The sequence below is a fragment of the Cololabis saira genome, chromosome 10 (assembly GCF_033807715.1).
Source record: "Cololabis saira isolate AMF1-May2022 chromosome 10, fColSai1.1, whole genome shotgun sequence".
Lineage (NCBI taxonomy): Eukaryota > Metazoa > Chordata > Actinopteri > Beloniformes > Belonidae > Cololabis > Cololabis saira.
The window spans coordinates 35,287,118-35,304,542 of NC_084596.1; the positions used below are offsets into that span (position 1 = coordinate 35,287,118).

The window sequence follows — 17,425 nt, forward strand, 5'->3', positions numbered from 1 at the left end:
AACAAAAACATGACGTTTACATCATATTAACAGGAACAGATCCTTATTGTAACAACTCTCCTACACTGATACATATATTGTGCTTGATCTACTTAAAAAAAATAAGTCAACTTTTTGCATGAGATTATTATGTAGATCAAGAAAGACTAGTCTTTGTATAAACTACTTAATTTTATGTATGTAAATAATACATTTTGCAAGTACAGTCAACTTAATTGTGTTAAGTTTACTTTATTTATCAAAATTAAGTTGACTTTAAAAAGAAAAGAAAAAAAGAGAAAAAGAGAACAAAAGAGAGAAAAAGAAAAAAAAGGAAAAAAGATTAAAAAAATTAAGAAAAGGAAAAAAAAATAAAAAATTTAGTTGACTTTTCTTGCAAAAATTAAGTTGACTTTACTTGCAAATGAATTTTGTACATACTAAAAATCGAGTAGTTTATACAAAGACTAGTCTTTCTTGATCTACATAAAAATCTCATGCGAAAAAGTCGCTTTAATTTTTTAAAAGTAGATCAAACAAGATATTTTTTACTGTGGTGTTCTACTTAAACTAATAAAGCATGTTTCATCTAAACTTTGGTCAATCGGCCCAATAGATTAAAATTGTTAAAGGAAAAGTAAATACAACAAGATCATTGCTTGTTGTTTGTGTGTAAATGAAAAGATTGCCTGGGATTGCATACATACTGCTTGTTAAGGAATAAATGCACAATGTCTTGTTTTTTGAACAAATGCAGATTAAGTTCAAAACTGTATTCATGTAAAGCAACAAACTTCATTTTTAATTGTTAATATCACAGATTTAAGTATGTTATATTTACATGCGCTTAGATTGATTTTTTTCAGTGTAAGGTGCTACTACAGCCTTTTAATGAGGTCTGGAATTTGACCATTGTAACATCTTTTTCCCCTTTGCCATTTTGCTGTAGATTTGCTGATGTGCTTGAGATCATTGTCTTGTTCCATTGCCCAGTTTCTGCCAGGTTTCAGCTATTGTACAAATGGCCTCACTATTAACTGTAGAATATTTGGTGTACAAATCACATCACCTCCTCAAATGTGCTTGACAGTTGATAAGTCGTTTTGCTGCAAAGCAGACAAAGCATGATGCTGTACTTTATGGTCAAACACCTCCATTCCAGTGAAGATTTGTAGCCGTCTCAAATGATTTTCACTAACGACCTTGTCTTTGTCACTTGCCGTTTTTAGTTTAGACCCCATTATTATCCCCGGATGAAGAATGCATGCTCAACACGTGCTGGTCAGTGTAAATCCCAGGGCATGTTATTGCCTCTCCCGTGCCTGAGGCCATGTTGAGGAGGCGAGATAGGCTTCACCGACATCAGAGGAGCTGGCTGATGCAGATGGGAGATCCATACTGAATACCAACTGGACTTGCAGCGCAACTTCCAAATCATGTACAAATATGACCAGCAGTCCCCTTCTGCCATTCCTGCTGATGCGTACCTGCAAACCTCTTTCTAAGGCTCTTCAGTTTATTATTATTATTATTATTATTATTATTTTATTATTATTAATAATAACAATAATAATAATAATAATAATAATACTGTCATTTAGCAGATGCTTTTATCCAAAGCGACTTACATCTGAGAGAACAAACGACCCAAGTTTTGTTTCTTGCCTAGCTTTGGTTGGTCATTTCAGTAGCCGGTTGCAGATTACACTTCTGTAATTTGCTGATTTATGATCTCTACGGCTCTGAGTATGAGGAACTAACGGATCATCCTCGGCTTGTCATCAATCAATCCCACCCATGACCCGCAGCCCCTGTCAGTTGTGTTTACATTAGTCCTGACAAGGGATTAATGGCGCTTTTACACTAGTACCTACTCAGCGCGACTCGACTCGCCACGCCCCCGGTTTTGCGCTTTTACACTAGGTAAAAGGGTCGAGGCGGGTGGAGGCGGGTGGAGGCGTGCCGAGTAGATACTTTTTCTGTATCTATTCTGCCGAGGTTCTAAGCGGCTGAGTCGGCTGCATCTGACGTCATCACACTAGTACAGGCCACCGATTGGTCGTGGGGCGGTGCTGTCAGACGTCTGAATCAGGAAGCAGGAATCAGCCCAAGAGCGGCTCGCGACTTCATTTTATTCCACCAGCAATGGGAGCGCAAAAGTCTGTTTGGTGATCCGACTCTGAGGTGCAGATGTTCATAAACCTGGTAGCTGAGGAGAGAATTAAAAAGGGATGTAGACGGGCGATAAGGAACGACCAGATCTACCAGGCGCTCGGTCACTTCATAGCTGCTCACGGCTCCCAGCTGTCTTTTCAGCAGCGCCGAGACGAACAAAATTTAAAAAAAAGCGTCACCGCTTAAAGGGGACCTATTATGAAAAACACGTTTTTTCTTGTTTTAACATATATAAAGTGGTCTCCCCTCACCCTGCCAACACAGAAAAGATGAAATCCCATGAATTTCTGCAAGGTCTGTACCCTCGCCCTGCAGAATCCTCCAGTGTCATGTGACTTTCTGACGGCCCGTTCTGAATCTGCGCCTATGGTGACGTCACCATAGGCGCTCATTTCCATAGGTCGGCCTCTGCTGCTGAAACCACGCCCACAACCAGCTCTCTCCGCCGGCTGGAGCTTCAGCCATTGTTTAGAAGCGGTGACTGTTTCCACCGCGAGGGAGAGTTAAAATGAGGTTTTGCATTGACATTTACCCTCATAAAAGGATCAGTGCCCACAGTACGGACCCGGCAACTGCACACAAGTCAGCGGTAAGTGACGTTAATTTTTTATGTTATTTATATTTGTATGATCTTTGCATGGGCTAAGTATTTAGCTTAGCTCCGGAGCACCGGGGCCCGCTCACGGAGCTGCCGGAGCTGCTCACGGACCGGACCGTCGAGGAGCCCCGGGCCCGGAGCTCCGAACCCAGAGCTCCGAGCCCGGGGCTCCGGGCGCCGGCGGCTCTATTAGTACCGTAATACATTTTTCTTCTCTTTATGGTTTCAGATCTGCCAAGCAATGCACCTGAAGCTGTTCAACGACACCTTCAGAAGACGTGCGGCCCTTCCTTGAGCCAGCAATAGTGCATACATGTTATTTATATATTTTAACAATAAAGTTGCCATTTGTGAAACTTCAGTGTCGTGATTTCTTTAAAGTTAAAATTATCCATTTGTCTTGTAACATAAATGAAATGAGGAATTGGAGTAAAGAACTGTGGTGTAACTGTTTAGAATTAAATTAGGTCTTCCTGTGTGAATCCGAGGTGACTAAAGGCTGATTTATGGTTCCGCGTTACACCAACGCAGAGCCTACGGCGTAGGGTAAGTGTCGATTTAACGCAGAACCGTGGACACGCTTTGCTACGCAGCTGCTGCTCTTCTGCCCGGAGCGACGCTTTGTCTCCTCCCCTGCTACACGTCATTCAAGCAGCCAATCAGCACAGAGCCTCATTATCGCCCTGAAAATGAACCACAGAAAAAGGCTTTATTATCTGTAAAACTATAGACATGGCCCACAGGCTGAATTTCTGATTTATGTAGAAAAAACAAGCTTTAGATTGTTTTTAAGACATTCAAGGCCTTTTTAAAATATACATTAAATGCCATAATATGTCCCCTTTAAAGCTTCTTTCACTGTCATTTTTTAACTTGATGTCGAACACAAGCCACAGACCCAGCAGCACATCTATCATCTCCTCTAGGTTCTACATCTTTAGTGTTGTTGTCTTCTCCGTTTAGATCACACAATCAAATACGTCACAGCAGCTTCACTCCAACCTCCTACTTCTGATCTGGGTGTCTAGAAACAAACGAAGGTAAGGCGAGTCGAGTCGGGCTGAGTAGGTGCTAGTATAAAAGCGCCATAAGTTTACCCTCACAGGCGAGTTATAAGGACGGTTAGCTCGACAGTTAATGTAAAAAGGACAGGTGACCCTAGATTAGTGTGTTAAACATGGAGTATCTGCTAATGTAGAAGGGGCTACCGTTTAATGGACTCCATATTGTTTAAAACATCCTTCTCAGAGGATTAGGACAAACTGCTTCTCTTAATCAATGCTGATGTCTTTTCTCTTTGGTATTGTGTTAACCCAATGGAAGGCTTGTGTTGTGATTTACCTGGTTTTGGTACCTAGTAAGAACTAGGTGATTACTTCCTGTTTCAGGATAATGAATGCACAAGTTTGGAATTTAAACAGTCATTTTTAAAGTCTTGGTAATTGTCCTTAATGATATGGTGATATGTTAATTCGTGTAAGTACCTGTCAAACCCGATTTACATCTCCGACGTTTACTATCAAGTCTTTTCACAACAGTTCAGAGTTAATTAAATGTGGTCCTTTACGTAGCGGGTGCATAGTAATCCCGATTCAGGCGTCGTTTCAGTCAGCCAAACGTGTTAAAGTGGTGTTTTGTTTGAGGCAAGACGCCTCTGAATACAGAGAAATAGCAAATTTCGAAGAGGAAAATAGAAAAGTACCTCTGTAGCTTTCTGGCCCCGTGTCGAGGAGTAACGGACGAGCTGACCGTGGCCCGCCAGCGAGGAGCCTGAACGCCACTTAAGGCTGATTTATGGTTCCGCGTTACACCAACGCAGAGCCTACGGCGTAGGGGACGCGGCGACGCGCAACTTACGGTGCTTGTCGTACCCTACGCCGTAGGCTCTGCGTCGTTTTAAAACAGAACAATAATTCAGGCTTTAGTCAAGCTTCTCATTAAAGCCACGTTGTTCTTTATATTCAAGTTATTACCCTTTCCTTAATGAGTTGAATAAATTCCAGTTTTTAATGCAAACAGTGCTCTATGGAGGATTTTTAGTGCCAAAATTAAATACATCATTAATTAAAATGGGAATGACATATATAATTAATTGTGTCATTAATTAAAATGGGAATTAAATATATAATTAATTAAATGTGTCAAATTAAATATATAATTCATTAAATGTGTCATTAATTAAAATGGGAATTAAATATATAATTAATTCATTAAATGTGTCATTCATTAATTAAAATGGGAATGAAATATGTCATTAAAATACAATTCCTTTTGATGTGCAAGGTAACCAATGAGTGGTTTGGAATCCGCCCACTGAGTTTGACAAGTGAAACGGACAGTTTGACATTTCATGATTCACACGCAACACAAAATCATTAAATACTGAAATATGTTTTTACTTAAAATGAATTGTATTTTAATTAATGACATATTTCATTCCAATTTTAATTAACACATTTGATTGATTTAATTTTGGCACAAAAAAATCCTCCATAGGGCTCATGCCTGGGTTTGAGTGTTTCTTGGGGCACCGTTTAGGGTTGCCAAATCCCTGAAAAATAAAGGGACACCTCATCGGCAGCCTTCACCCTTCCTGGTGCATTTTTTTTTTAGCCCCTTTGAGTTAGTGAAACGATTTAACTATTTGACTCGAACCTGAATTAAATCAGATGGATATTTTTCAATGCCATGAACACATGGAAAACAAATTATCCGGCAATTCACTTTAATAGAAAATAAATTGAACTGAACAAAGAACAGAAACCTGTCCTGCTTAATATGAAACGATAGAAAAGCAGAACATCCATTCTGTAATAGTCCAATCAGAAAGTCTGTAGAAAACTTGTAAACATATGTGCCTCAAAGGCCATGACTATAGGCTACAGTTGTAAAACAAAACTTGTCAACTCAATTTTCCATTGGCATATTACTATTTTTTGACTCACAGTAATACGGGACAAAGAGCGTCCCTTTTAAGCTCAATACGGGACGATTCCATTTTGGATGGTTGGCAAAGCTAGCACCGTTTAGCTCAGTGTAGTAAGAGAAACAGAGGCGTGAGTCATTAAGAGCAGCAAAAGTTTAGACATGTAGGGCTTGCAGTTGTGAACCTTTGCACCCCCACCCTGCCCTCATGTAGCAAAGGCAGACAGTTCAGCCAAATATATCCAAAACAGATTGTATATATATCCATGGATAATTTGGGTTAATGCCACCCCCCAAAATAAAAAAACCCTTACAAGGTCAGTGACAACCCTAACACAAGAGGTCAAGCAACCATTAGATGAGCTTTAGTTTTTTTTATTCAGTGAGCATTACACAGTCAAGAATAAAAGAGACAAGTCTGAAAGCCTGCTTCCATCGTCAAGGAAGTCAGACTGTGATAGTCAGTGGCCCAAGGACAGCTTTCGTCATCAAACCATTGGTTCCTATGGAAACAAGGTACATCATGAAAGCCAGGTAGGACATGTGCAAGTTCAAAGAGTGCTACATACCTGGTTCCAGACTTCTTGCCTTTCTGGACTTGCAGGTGTGTTCACAGCAGTTACATAGATTGTTGTACGAGTCGTCGTCCAGCAGTTCCCAGCTAGATGAAACAAGGAGAGATGTCAGACTTTCTGCAGGATCTAAAGCCCTGTGTCCCCCAAACTATGTGAAGTCTTACCCATGACCCTTTACGTATTGGCAGGCCTTCTTTGACTCGTCAAGACCATTTGGATCCCAGGCCACAAGGCTGCAGTGAATATATACCTAGTGGAGCAATATGATGTCACCATTTGCTAGTCCATCAAGCCTTTAAACATTGAATAGAACAGGTTTACCTCTTGTCCCAAAGCAAACTTGAATGCTTGCAGGGATAGCTGGAGTTCAGACAATTTTTGCCTCGGTTCAAATCTTGAGTGCGTACTCTTGCTATCCACAAGACATCTGTAATTGAAGTTTAAATGTTAAAAACGAGTACATGGAATATTACAGCAAATCTCAATCTAGACTATGTGTACCCCTTGTTTGCAATGATTGAATAGAAGTCTGTTCCAGGCTCCAAGTCTTCTGTGGTGGCAGCAACACATTCCTCGAGGAGCAACAACAAGGGCTGATGGCTCCGCTGCTCTACACTAGCCATGATGGGGATCATGGAGCCCAGGGGAAAACTGGTAGACTCTGCAGGGCCTGAGAAATCAGCTGAAGCCACAGAAGAGACAGTTAATGCGTTGGACAGTTGTTATTGTAGAGTCTCATGCGTTAAACCAACCATTCATGAATCCCATATGGAACACAAGGTTTTCCACACCATATGTGTCAAACACTGGATCAACGATCACAGGGTGCCAGTCCTTTGGCCTGGAGGAGAGAGAAGAAAAATAAAGTTTAGTAGCTGCAATGCCTAACATCTGTGCACCTCTTCAGATAATATTGCTCACCTCTCATATGAACAGACAACTGGCAGAGTGAAGGGAAGGACATACGAGTCAGGGGAAGGAGTGTAGATGAGCTCATTGGAGTAGGTTAGCTCATTTCCAGTGACCTAAATCAAGAGCCGGCATGAGTTAAGGTAGACGTAATCATGTACCCAATTGAGTGCTCTACTCACCAGTTGCCTAAAGTTACAGTCAGTAAGGCCAACACTGAATACAACCTCCCTTGATGTAGAGCTAGTAGGTTCGCAACTACCAAGTCGAAACAATGAAGTGTCTGCCTGTGATCTGCTGTCTGACCAAACCAGTGCCATGTAGTCAGGCCTGCAATCCAGTTTCATCTCTGCAATAAGACAAAAAAGGCACAACATGTATTGTATGAAAAGGCATCAAGAGAGGGAGAAAGGGAAGAAGTGGAAAAACCAAACAACCACTATTGAACTCTTACCTGCATTTGCAGCCCAAGCACCCAGACAGAGGAGCAGAACACAATACCAAGAGAAAGCCATGGTGACTGAATGCCTACTCGTTGCTCTGTGGGGGGTTTTATTCTCTGTGACTGGAGCATGGCAATCAAGGAAACTGCTTTCACCTGTTGTGTGTCTGCAACTTAAACAGGTGTTTAAAATTAACTGACATCTGTTAATGGATCATGAAATGTGGGCGTAGTTTGTAGAAAATAAACTATTTTACTTTGTATTCATGGAAACACAAAGTAAAATATGGTTCTTGAGATACTGGACATTCATGTCTAAGAAACCATAGCAGCCAGACAACATTCAAACATATCTGCATTTTTTTCTGAAACAATTATGCAGCCAGCAAATACAAATTTTATACAAATACAAATAAATAAATACTGTGTATCACACATGAAACCACTAAATGGGTAGGTTGATATTATAGCTTCATCAAGACAAACAAGCTTTCAAGAAAACTTAAATGAATAAGGGGTCCAAATTTGTAGTTAGTATTATTTTAAGGCTCATAGGCACATTGCAGTAATACACTCCTGATCAATATCTGAAAACTAGTTGAAAAATTGCAAGAATTAGCATTTTGCACTCTGGTAGGATTGTTGAGCTGCATAAAAGCAAGGCCTCTCATAATGTGCCATCGCCATCATTTTGAATTTTTAAAAAGACAACGGGGCTCCAGGTTGTCCGGGGCCGTAGCAGGCTATGTGGAGATGTTGCAGTGGGCACCCCTCATGACTGAGGACCCTCATCTGTGTGGTGGTGACCGGGGTCTTCAACAGGACCCTGCTGCAGTTCACAACACCCGCCTGACAAAGAACTTCCTCCAGGAGAATAACATCACTCTTTTGGACCATCCTGCATGTTCCCCGATCTAAATCCAACTGAGAACATTTGGGGATGGATGACAAGGGAAGTTTACAAAAATGGACATCAGTTCCAGACAGTGGATGCCCTTCCTGAAGCCGTCTTCACCAGTTGACACCACCTGCCCACTGGTCTTCTAGACACACTAGACACATCAAGCATGCGGAAACAAATTTATGAAGTGATCAACAAGAATGGTGGAGTTACTCAGTACTGAGTGTTTTTTTTACTCTTTGATATCTGTTTTGAGGCCGTTTAGGAATTTTTGTGCTATGGTCTTAAAGCTTTGATCAGATGATGAACAGCCCATTTCAGTTAAATTCAGTTAAATTTCAGTTGTTTTCAATAAATTACCTGCTCAAAAATGTGGGTCTTTTGCTCCTATTTCTTTTTTTTGCAGTTTAAAGGTCTACTTAAAACCTTAAGATCCAGCAGTGCAAAATGCAAAATCTTGCAATTTCTTAAATGGTCTAAAGCTTTTGATCAGAAGTGTATATGTGTTCAGACTCGAAGTTGTATTTCAGTCCAACCAAACATTACATTCCATAATGTGCAATATATAGAGATATTTAACCCTGTATATGGCATCATATTTATTGTTTTTAATAATATATATATTCCTCAGGTCCATGCACCTTACCTCCCCTTTTTGTACTATTGCTCATTTCATTTGTTTATACTGTATATTTTTCAGATTTTTTTCTAATGTTTGCACTCTTATTGGAGCTTTTAATCTCATTGTGTATGTGTGTAGTGACAATAATGGCTTTATATTAATTCTGTTCTATTATCTATTCCCACTATCTATAAAGGGTCAAAAGGATCAGCTGGACTCCATCCCAGGTATCATTGGAATAAAGGCAAGGCACACCCTTGATACACTACCAGTTACTCGCAGTGCTGTATTAATGTTTCATTTTTTTAAACTACTGTAACACTATTCATGTTAAGACCAGCTATGTGGGATTTAGAGCACCCCTTCAACGTCAAGCCTGAGCAAGGAGAATGCCCCAGTGTTGTGGTAGACATCCTGCCTGGTTCCACTACCAAAAATATCTCATCCATCTTCTACTGAAGACTACAGACCTGTAGCCCTGGCATCCACATCATTTGTTTGTATGTTCTCCCCGTGTTCCCTTGGGTAGCAATGTGAGCTACCCTCACAAAAACATGCACACAGTCCTGGGCTACACATGCCCCCTCTGGCCAACCGGGGCGCCAGATGGGGTGGGGAGGATCTGGCCGGAATAACGTGATCCTTCCACGCGCTACGTCCAGTCAGAGAATCCTCACCCTGTCTGGTGAAAAGAAGCGGTCCGTCACTCCTCAGGATAAGAAGGAGACCTGAGCTCAGTGTAGGACCCTCCCTGGGTTGGCAGAGGAGAGCAATGCCCAGGACTGTTACTTAGGTATGAGCACTGGGTGATGAAATGGGTAAAAAATCAGGGATAAAAAAAATATTAAAAAAAAAAAAAAAAAAAAAATGACAATAAAAAAATTCAACTCCACCTTTGTAACTATAAATCTATCACCACATTCAGTCTTTTGACACCCCAAAACACTGCTCTAAAAGAATACTAAATGCTACTAAACTATACCAATTAAATTTAATTGATCCTTCTTTCTTTCTTTCTTTCTTTCTTTCTTTCTTTCTTTCTTTCTTTCTTTCTTTCTTTCTTTCTTTCTTTCTTTCTTTCTTTCTTTCTTTCTGTCTTTCTTTCTGTCTTTCTTTCTTTCTGGCTCATTTCTTTCTTTCTTTCTTTCTTTCTTTCTTTCTTTCTTTCTTTCTTTCTTTCTTTCTTTCTTTCTTTCTTTCTTTCTTTCTTTCTTTCTTTCTTTCTTTCTTTCTTTCTTTCTTTCTTTCTTCCTTCTTCCTTCCTGTACGTTGTGCGTGGATTTAACGCAGAACCATAAATCAGCTTTACACAAAAACGTCACCAATGGGAATTTATTGTTTTTACCGCGAGATGACAAATTCTTACCGGAGGGAATTTTTTTGACGGTATATCATGAACGGTAAAATATCGCCCATTCCTACCCCACAGTCATCAGTACTGTGAGGATCATGTTCATGCAAGACGTGGAGCACAACAGGCTGGCTGTACTCTCATCATTCCTCTTCACGTTGTACACCTCAAACTTCAATTCAACTCAAATGTATTTATATAGCATCTATTACAACACAAGTTGTCACAACGAAGAACAGAGAGAGGTGGGGCATAGATATATTGTCAAAGGTACACAAGACAAGATATATTAATATTAGTTATCTGTGAGCAGGAAAACTAAGAGTTCTATGTACACATGATGACTGATATCTGGTTAGTTGGTGGACGACAGAGACGACTGTATAAACAGATGAGACAGCAGACACTGAGGTGGTCAGAGGGGGGGACTGCAGGTCAATATGCAGCGCAACAACTACAAGAACAATGGAGCTGTAGACTGAACTGAAGAAAGGAGAGGAGAGCAAAACATTGCACAAAGACATCCCACTTTAAATCATTTTGTGTGCATCCTTATGTCTAGATCCTGGTCACATCATAGTTTTTTACACATTTTTTGGTATCCTGTCTTCATCTTGTTTTTTATGGTTATTGTTTTGCACGCTCTACTGTATTTGTTGGTATTTATCCTGTTTATATTGATTATCTGTATCAGTATAAGCCTATAGCAGCATATCTAGGATGAAGCTCTGGTTCAGACCTGTAGCAGCTATGACTACTGGCCCTAACACACTACAGTTTACACTAACTAGAGGTTTTACTAAACACTAACTAGAGGTTTACTAAACACTAACTATACTTTACTAAACAGAAAGGTTTTAAGTTAGGTTTTAAAGGTGGAGGTGGTGTCAGCCTCCTTAACCCAGATTAGAAGTTGGTTCCATAGTAACGGTGCCTGATAGCAGAAGACCCGTCCTACAAATCTACATTTGGATACTCTAGGAACTACGAGTAAACCTGCACTCTTGAGAACAGAGAGCTTTGTTAGGAATATACGGTACTATCAGGTCTTGTAAATATCATGGAGCGTTTATCGTTTTATACGCAAGTAATAGAATGTTGAATTGGATTCTGGATTTTACGGAGACCAATGGAGGGAGGTTAACACTGGAGAGACGTGGTCTCTCTTGCTGATTCCTGTCAGCACTCGCTGCATTTTGGATCAGCTGGAGGATATTCAGAGATTTACTTGGACATCCTGCTAATAACACATTACAGTAATCTAGCCTACAAGATACAAACACGTGATTTATTTTTTCTGCATAACTCTGGGAAAAGATGTTCCTAATCTTTGTGATATTACAAAGATGGAACACCGCTGTCTTACAAACTTGATTAATATGCTGTTTATAGGACAAATCTTGATTGAAAATAACACCATGGTTACGTACAGTTATACTGGAAGCCATCACAACACCATTTAATCCCTTCCTAAGGTGCTGGGGCCCAAAACAACTGTTTTATTGGAATTTAGAAGCAAAACGTTAGTGGACATCCAGGCTTTAATGTCCTTAAGACATGCCTGAAGTTTGTTGCCACGGTTCCTTTTCATCTACTTCCAGTGCAAGTAGTCCTTTCATCTGCAGAAATACTCATCCCTCTGAAGTTGTGAGGTGTATCAGTGGTGGTGTGGGAACAATCATCTCGATCGCAAACGAGGATTGGAGAAGTGGAATATAAATCCCTGTGTTCACCTGCACAGACTGGATTAGAGATACACTGGCGTTTCTAAAATAGGGCAGAAAGGACTTTACTTAGGTCCTTCAGGATTTACAGAAAGATTGAGTATCTTCTATAGTTTGTTGTGGAGTTCAGTCATGTTTGAGGAGCAGCATCAGAGCCAGTGACGAACTGAACAAAGGCTGGCTATGTTCCGATTGTACAGATATAATCCTGGTCATCTTCACAGATTCAGCAATGGAGCTTTTTCAGATCCACTGCAGCACAGACAGCTACAGGAGATCCTTCCTGCCCACAGCAATACGAGTTTTTACATCACTTAAATCATGAACTCATACAACAATTTTTTGGGGGATTAATACTTTAGCCCTGAATATCTATTCGTGCCCACGTGCCTCAGGAATATCAAGTGACCTAAACATGGCTTTGGGATCTAACGTGTATGGAAGCTTGGCATGACAGGGTTTTAATTTCTCAAAAATGCATTTTCATAACTCCCCTGTACCAAAATTCCAAGAATGCATATAAACTAGTTATTGCATTCATGTTGCCACTTCCTTGTGGAAAAGGACAATTTGGAGGAGTTCATGTGGTTCTGAGACATGCCTTTATGCGACCTTGTCAAAACGGGCCCAAAAGTGTCATGAACATTAACCAGATAAAGCCACAGTACAGCATTTTCTAGACACTATTCCACATAGGTGAAGAGTTTCACAGTCAACCTTTCATCAACATTAGACATGCTCCAAATAGTCAAGTGAGCTTTAATATCAGATTTCAAACACTATGAAAACAGGGGGGGGGGGGGGGGGGGGGGGTGTACATGAATAGACTGGCAATGTGGCTTTTTTTTTAAGGCATTACTTCCTTGGTTGCTTGAAATTGAGTGCCAGAGACCGGTTCATATGACTAAGTATGCAATGCACCCCAATGGCCTTGGCCAGTAAATCTATTTTAAGTTATGCACTACACAATTAAAAAACCCACCAAGTCATCCATCCACCCACTCTGGCCATCTAAATTGACCACACCTGCTCTAGTCCCTAAAATAATTCCTTTAGAGCCTGGCATTTGAGGTCAGGGATTTATTAAATTCAAGAGTCAACAAATTTACAAGGAATCAAAAAGGAGTTGGTCAGCTGTCCAAGTCTTATAAAGAAGGATCCTATGGCAGGTGGTCCTCAGCTCAGTATTAGCAGATCCTGTGGAAGGAAAAGAAATGCAATTAATCGTACTGAAGTTGGGTCACATTTTGTATTCTAGAGTCAAGTTGCACCTGAGAGTCGATGGCAGAGTCAGACGCAACTAACGTTGCGTTTGAGTGGGCGTTGGATTGGTCCGTTATGATGATGGGTCCCAAGACAGAATTATAGTTCATGCTCGACTCTGAAAGTGATGAGAAAATGAAATGCAAGCACGCACAAATGATCCAACATGTTGGTAAATGCATACCCCAGTCAGTCGCTCTCTTCATCTTGGAGGCACAAGTTGATTCACAGCAGTTACACAGGGAGCTCAGAGAGGGGTCGTCAAGCAGTTCCCAGCTGATGAACATGTTAAAAACATTGCAGTCCATTATTTGAAGTTTGACAATACAGCTGCACAGATTTTGTAGTTGTGATGCCAGTACCCTTTAGTACTGCCCCAAAAGCACAACAGCAATTACTTAAGTGCCATTTTCTGGGCAAGAAAGAGTTGTACAGCCAGGCCACATTACCTTCCATGTTCAGTCACATGGCAAGCTTTCTTCGTTTTGTCAAGAGCGTCATGATCCCAGACCATGAGATTACAATGGATGTACACCTAAGGGGGGGGGGGGGGGGGAGAAAATATGAAAGTGTCCACACAGACACAAACTCATGAAGTCAATTCACTCACCTCCTCTCCAATACCAAAACTAAAAGATTGGAGGTAGAGGATAATGGCTGACGAATGGTACCGAGGGAGGAACATTGAGCTTCCCGTTTTACTTTCCAAGAGGCACCTGGCAAGGAGATAAGAGTGTAAATGCAGCGGTTTGAGCCGTTATCGCGCCACACTATAGGACAAAAGTTCCATTCCTACCCTTTGTTGCCAATAATCGGGTGAATCTGACTGTTGGGCAGTAGTTGTGGAGTCGTGGCTGCAACACACTCCTCCATGAGCAGCAGCAGCGGCTGATGGGACTTCTGCTCCACTGCAGCCCATATTGGCATGAATGAGCCCAGGGGTACCACATTGGTCTTAGCCACACCTGTTAACTGATCTAAAAATGGAGGAATAGTTTACAGATGTGCTTTCCATTTCAGCCGTCCTCTATTTGATAGAACTTACCATTTAGGAGTGCCATATGGAAGACCAGCTTACTACGGCCTTCAGAAGCACCTGCTCCGGGATTCATAAATGAAGGAATCCAACCCGCAGGTCTGAAATAAAGTGATGAGAATTATCCCTCAACAAACCAAGTTAAAACTTCAGCAGGAAGGAGTACTTTACCTTTTAAAAATGCATTCAATGGGTTGCTGGAAGACAGCAGGCTTGCCCTTTGCCTGTGGTCTGAAGCTCACGTCTCCTTGATACACCATGTGTTTTCCTTTCATCTACAGACAAACCAAATAGTTATTGAAGGACAAGACTAGTTAAAGTATATATTGCAGGTGCGTCACCTTTCTTGCAAAGCCACATTCAGAAAACTTGTAGTCAAAGGAGGCTTCTCCTTCCCCTGAGTCTAAAACCCTCCATTCTGAGGGCGTGCAACTTCCTATAAAGAGTCGAGCAGCATATGGCACCAACTGGGGGCCAACTCGCCATTTGACGCTTATCGAATCCTTTGAACATATGACTTTGATAGCTAGAGAAAAATGTCAAAGATTAGTGTTCTGTACACACAGGAACAAAAGAAGGCATCAAATATTTTTGAGTGCAAATGTTACCTGGCTGACCAACAGCTACTGCAAAAACAGCAAAGATTACCACACCTAGGTAAAGATGAGTTACCATGATGAACTGATTCAGCTTAGGTTGAAGGTGGTACATTTTATATGCCCTCCTAATTAGCAAATGGGAAACATCTGTGTAGAGCAGTGGGCTGCACTTTAGTCAACGGTATGCTGCGTTCAAAGTCCTCGGAGGGGAGTGGGTTGTTGGACCTTAGAATTACATTTCTGCACCCACCCAGTTCTATTCACAAGCTTGAAAAAGCTTAAATTGGATAAAAGATATTTTAACAAATGTTACATTTGATCAAAGTCAGATTGCAGATCTGCATTATGCATAATACTAAAAACTGAGTCTTAAAATCAAGTAGCCTCAGTGATTTCATGTTTATTTCATGTTTAGCCCTGATAAAAGGGGTGGACTGGCTCTACCCCACCTCCAACTATGATTGTGTTTGGCTGTTTTGCCCCCTGGAGCTTTTTACAAACATACAACAAATTAGATTTATTTTTACCCTTTATTATTTATTTTTTAACAAATCGTTCAATTCAGAGGTAAATAAACGGATTGCTTGTTTTATTTTGCATGTAAATAGCTAAATAGATACTAATAAATAAAATACTAATTATTTTTATATAACTCGATTTTATAATGTATATAAATCTAAAATTTTAAAGTATTCAGTAAATAACTAACACACGTATTTAGGGTTTTATTTGTTTTTATTTAGGGCTGTAGTACGTATTTTAGTTTGCATCACGGAACTGTCGCACGGGCTGCGACGCCGTAACATCCGGAATGTTCTTCCTGCTACACAGGAAGTAGAGTCTGGTTAGCTCGACAATTTTGTGAATTTTTCTGAAACAATTAACACACTTATTACTTCCATCACATACTTATTCAGCATGTTGATCAAAGTAAAGGTAAGGAGACTTGTCTTTCTGCAGATGTTTTGACATCGGCCTTGCCGATCTCTGCCAAACTAAGTAGTCAGTCTTTTCTCGGCCTGATCTTAATTCAACCGTAAATGTTCATTTGTTGGATAATCGTCTCGATAAAAGGCGAGAGTTAGACGAGTTGGGGTTGCAGTAATTATTTATTCTCGTTTTCTCTTGGCTTTGGCAGCCTGTGAACTGTGGAGATTACATCTGAATTAATTAAAACAGACAGAAAAGCCACTTTTGGCCGGCGTTATAATAAAACCGGTGGCACTAAATAGTGTTTGATGGCAAAGTTGAACATGCGACAGATTTGTGCTTGGGTAAGGTGATTTATAACTGTGTCCAGGGCGTGTTTTCCCTTCATCATCAGCTTAATTGGGATCAAACGGTGGATCAAATGAATTGAAGTAATGTGCAAATGACTTGCATTGTTGCTCTATTTTGGTGCATTATACCTAGTTACAGCTATTTCTAACGCACTGAAATACAGGTGCGTCATATTAAAAGTCTGCCTTGTGTTTATTGAATAAGACTTGTGCATTATAGATGGTAACTTGAACAATGCTGTCATCATTTTCACATTTCAGACCCTCACTGGGAAGGAAATTGAGATTGACATCGAGCCCACAGACAAGGTGACCACTTTAATAATTCATAAATGCAAATATAATTACTAGAGAGTATTTAGGCACCATGCCATCTTAACATTTATTTTTTTCTGTGTGTGTGTGAAAATATAGGTGGAGCGAATTAAAGAAAGGGTGGAGGAGAAGGAGGGGATTCCTCCTCAGCAACAGAGGCTCATCTACAGTGGAAAACAGATGTGAGATCCTTAGTCGATAACCACGTATATGCAGTTCGGAAGTAGTCGAGTGTTCTCTAAATCACCTTGTCCTCCCTTCATGTCATATTCCACTCAGGAATGATGAGAAGACAGCTGCAGACTACAAGATACAGGGCGGCTCGGTGCTCCACCTCGTCTTGGCGCTCAGAGGAGGATCAACAGCGCACAGTTGCAGCAAACGGCTCTCCTCGCTGTCCTGAGTCACCGCTGTCACGAGGCCAGCTGAGTGCCAGCATTTAGGTGTTTGCAACAATGTGCAAAGGAGAAAACTTCAGATCCCACCCATCACGCAACAGTGCCACCAAGGAAGAAAAGCAGCCCTCCAAACAACAATGTAGTCCCCTCTTAGATGTTTTTGTAAACCCACATTGGCTTTTTGAGTTTGAACAGTTGGAGTTGATACAGGCACCTATGATGCTTTGTGAGAGACAGTTTGTGAACACTGTGGCCTCTTTGCTTGTGAATAAATCCTAAAGTTGATTTCAGTCTTGTATCCAGTATAAACCCACAGATTGAACAGTACACGCA

At 40.7% G+C, this 17,425-nt stretch overlaps 3 protein-coding genes across 3 annotated transcripts; 1 reads left to right on the forward strand and 2 right to left on the reverse strand.

The window, feature by feature from the left end:
- Positions 1–6,124: 6,124 nt before the first annotated feature.
- Positions 6,125–7,676, reverse strand: LOC133452246 (zona pellucida sperm-binding protein 3-like). The gene is made up of 9 exons (XM_061731467.1): positions 7,616–7,676; positions 7,344–7,510; positions 7,174–7,277; positions 7,005–7,093; positions 6,754–6,934; positions 6,574–6,679; positions 6,417–6,502; positions 6,247–6,338; positions 6,125–6,180 (listed from the first exon to the last, which is right to left on the reverse strand). The coding sequence occupies exons 1-9, from the start codon at positions 7,674–7,676 to the stop codon at positions 6,125–6,127; spliced, it is 942 nt and encodes a 313-aa protein (XP_061587451.1).
- Positions 7,677–10,832: 3,156 nt separating this feature from the next.
- On the reverse strand, positions 10,833–15,175 carry LOC133452247 (uncharacterized). Its single transcript, XM_061731468.1, has 10 exons — positions 15,109–15,175; positions 14,842–15,026; positions 14,672–14,775; positions 14,510–14,601; positions 14,261–14,441; positions 14,075–14,180; positions 13,914–13,999; positions 13,649–13,740; positions 13,473–13,582; positions 10,833–10,856 (listed from the first exon to the last, which is right to left on the reverse strand). The coding sequence occupies exons 1-10, from the start codon at positions 15,173–15,175 to the stop codon at positions 10,833–10,835; spliced, it is 1,047 nt and encodes a 348-aa protein (XP_061587452.1).
- Positions 15,176–15,891: 716 nt separating this feature from the next.
- nedd8l (NEDD8 ubiquitin like modifier, like) lies at positions 15,892–17,377 on the forward strand. The gene is made up of 4 exons (XM_061732786.1): positions 15,892–16,035; positions 16,641–16,688; positions 16,794–16,876; positions 16,974–17,377. The coding sequence occupies exons 1-4, from the start codon at positions 16,018–16,020 to the stop codon at positions 17,095–17,097; spliced, it is 273 nt and encodes a 90-aa protein (XP_061588770.1). The 5' UTR covers positions 15,892–16,017; the 3' UTR covers positions 17,098–17,377.
- The last annotated feature ends 48 nt before the right edge of the window (positions 17,378–17,425 follow it).

What these genes read in the sequence shown, in the direction of transcription:
- LOC133452246 (XM_061731467.1), bottom strand. Translation starts at nt 7,676, where the DNA reads ATGGCTTTCTCTTGGTATTGTGTTCTGCTCCTCTGTCTGGGTGCTTGG. An exon ending in GTTGTCTGTTCATATGAGAG is followed by an intron (nt 7,094 to 7,173) that starts GTGAGCAATATT and finishes TCTCTCCTCCAG; the next exon opens with GCCAAAGGACTGGCACCCTG. An exon ending in AGTTTGCTTTGGGACAAGAG is followed by an intron (nt 6,503 to 6,573) that starts GTAAACCTGTTC and finishes TTGCTCCACTAG; the next exon opens with GTATATATTCACTGCAGCCT.
- LOC133452247 (XM_061731468.1), bottom strand. Translation starts at nt 15,175, where the DNA reads ATGGTAACTCATCTTTACCTAGGTGTGGTAATCTTTGCTGTTTTTGCA. An exon ending in AGTAGCTGTTGGTCAGCCAG is followed by an intron (nt 15,027 to 15,108) that starts GTAACATTTGCA and finishes ATTTTTCTCTAG; the next exon opens with CTATCAAAGTCATATGTTCA. An exon ending in ACTCTGCCATCGACTCTCAG is followed by an intron (nt 10,857 to 13,472) that starts GTGCAACTTGAC and finishes CTGTTTATACAG; the next exon opens with TCGTCTCTGTCGTCCACCAA.
- nedd8l (XM_061732786.1), top strand. An exon ending in ACATCGAGCCCACAGACAAG is followed by an intron (nt 16,689 to 16,793) that starts GTGACCACTTTA and finishes GTGAAAATATAG; the next exon opens with GTGGAGCGAATTAAAGAAAG. An exon ending in ATCTACAGTGGAAAACAGAT is followed by an intron (nt 16,877 to 16,973) that starts GTGAGATCCTTA and finishes TATTCCACTCAG; the next exon opens with GAATGATGAGAAGACAGCTG.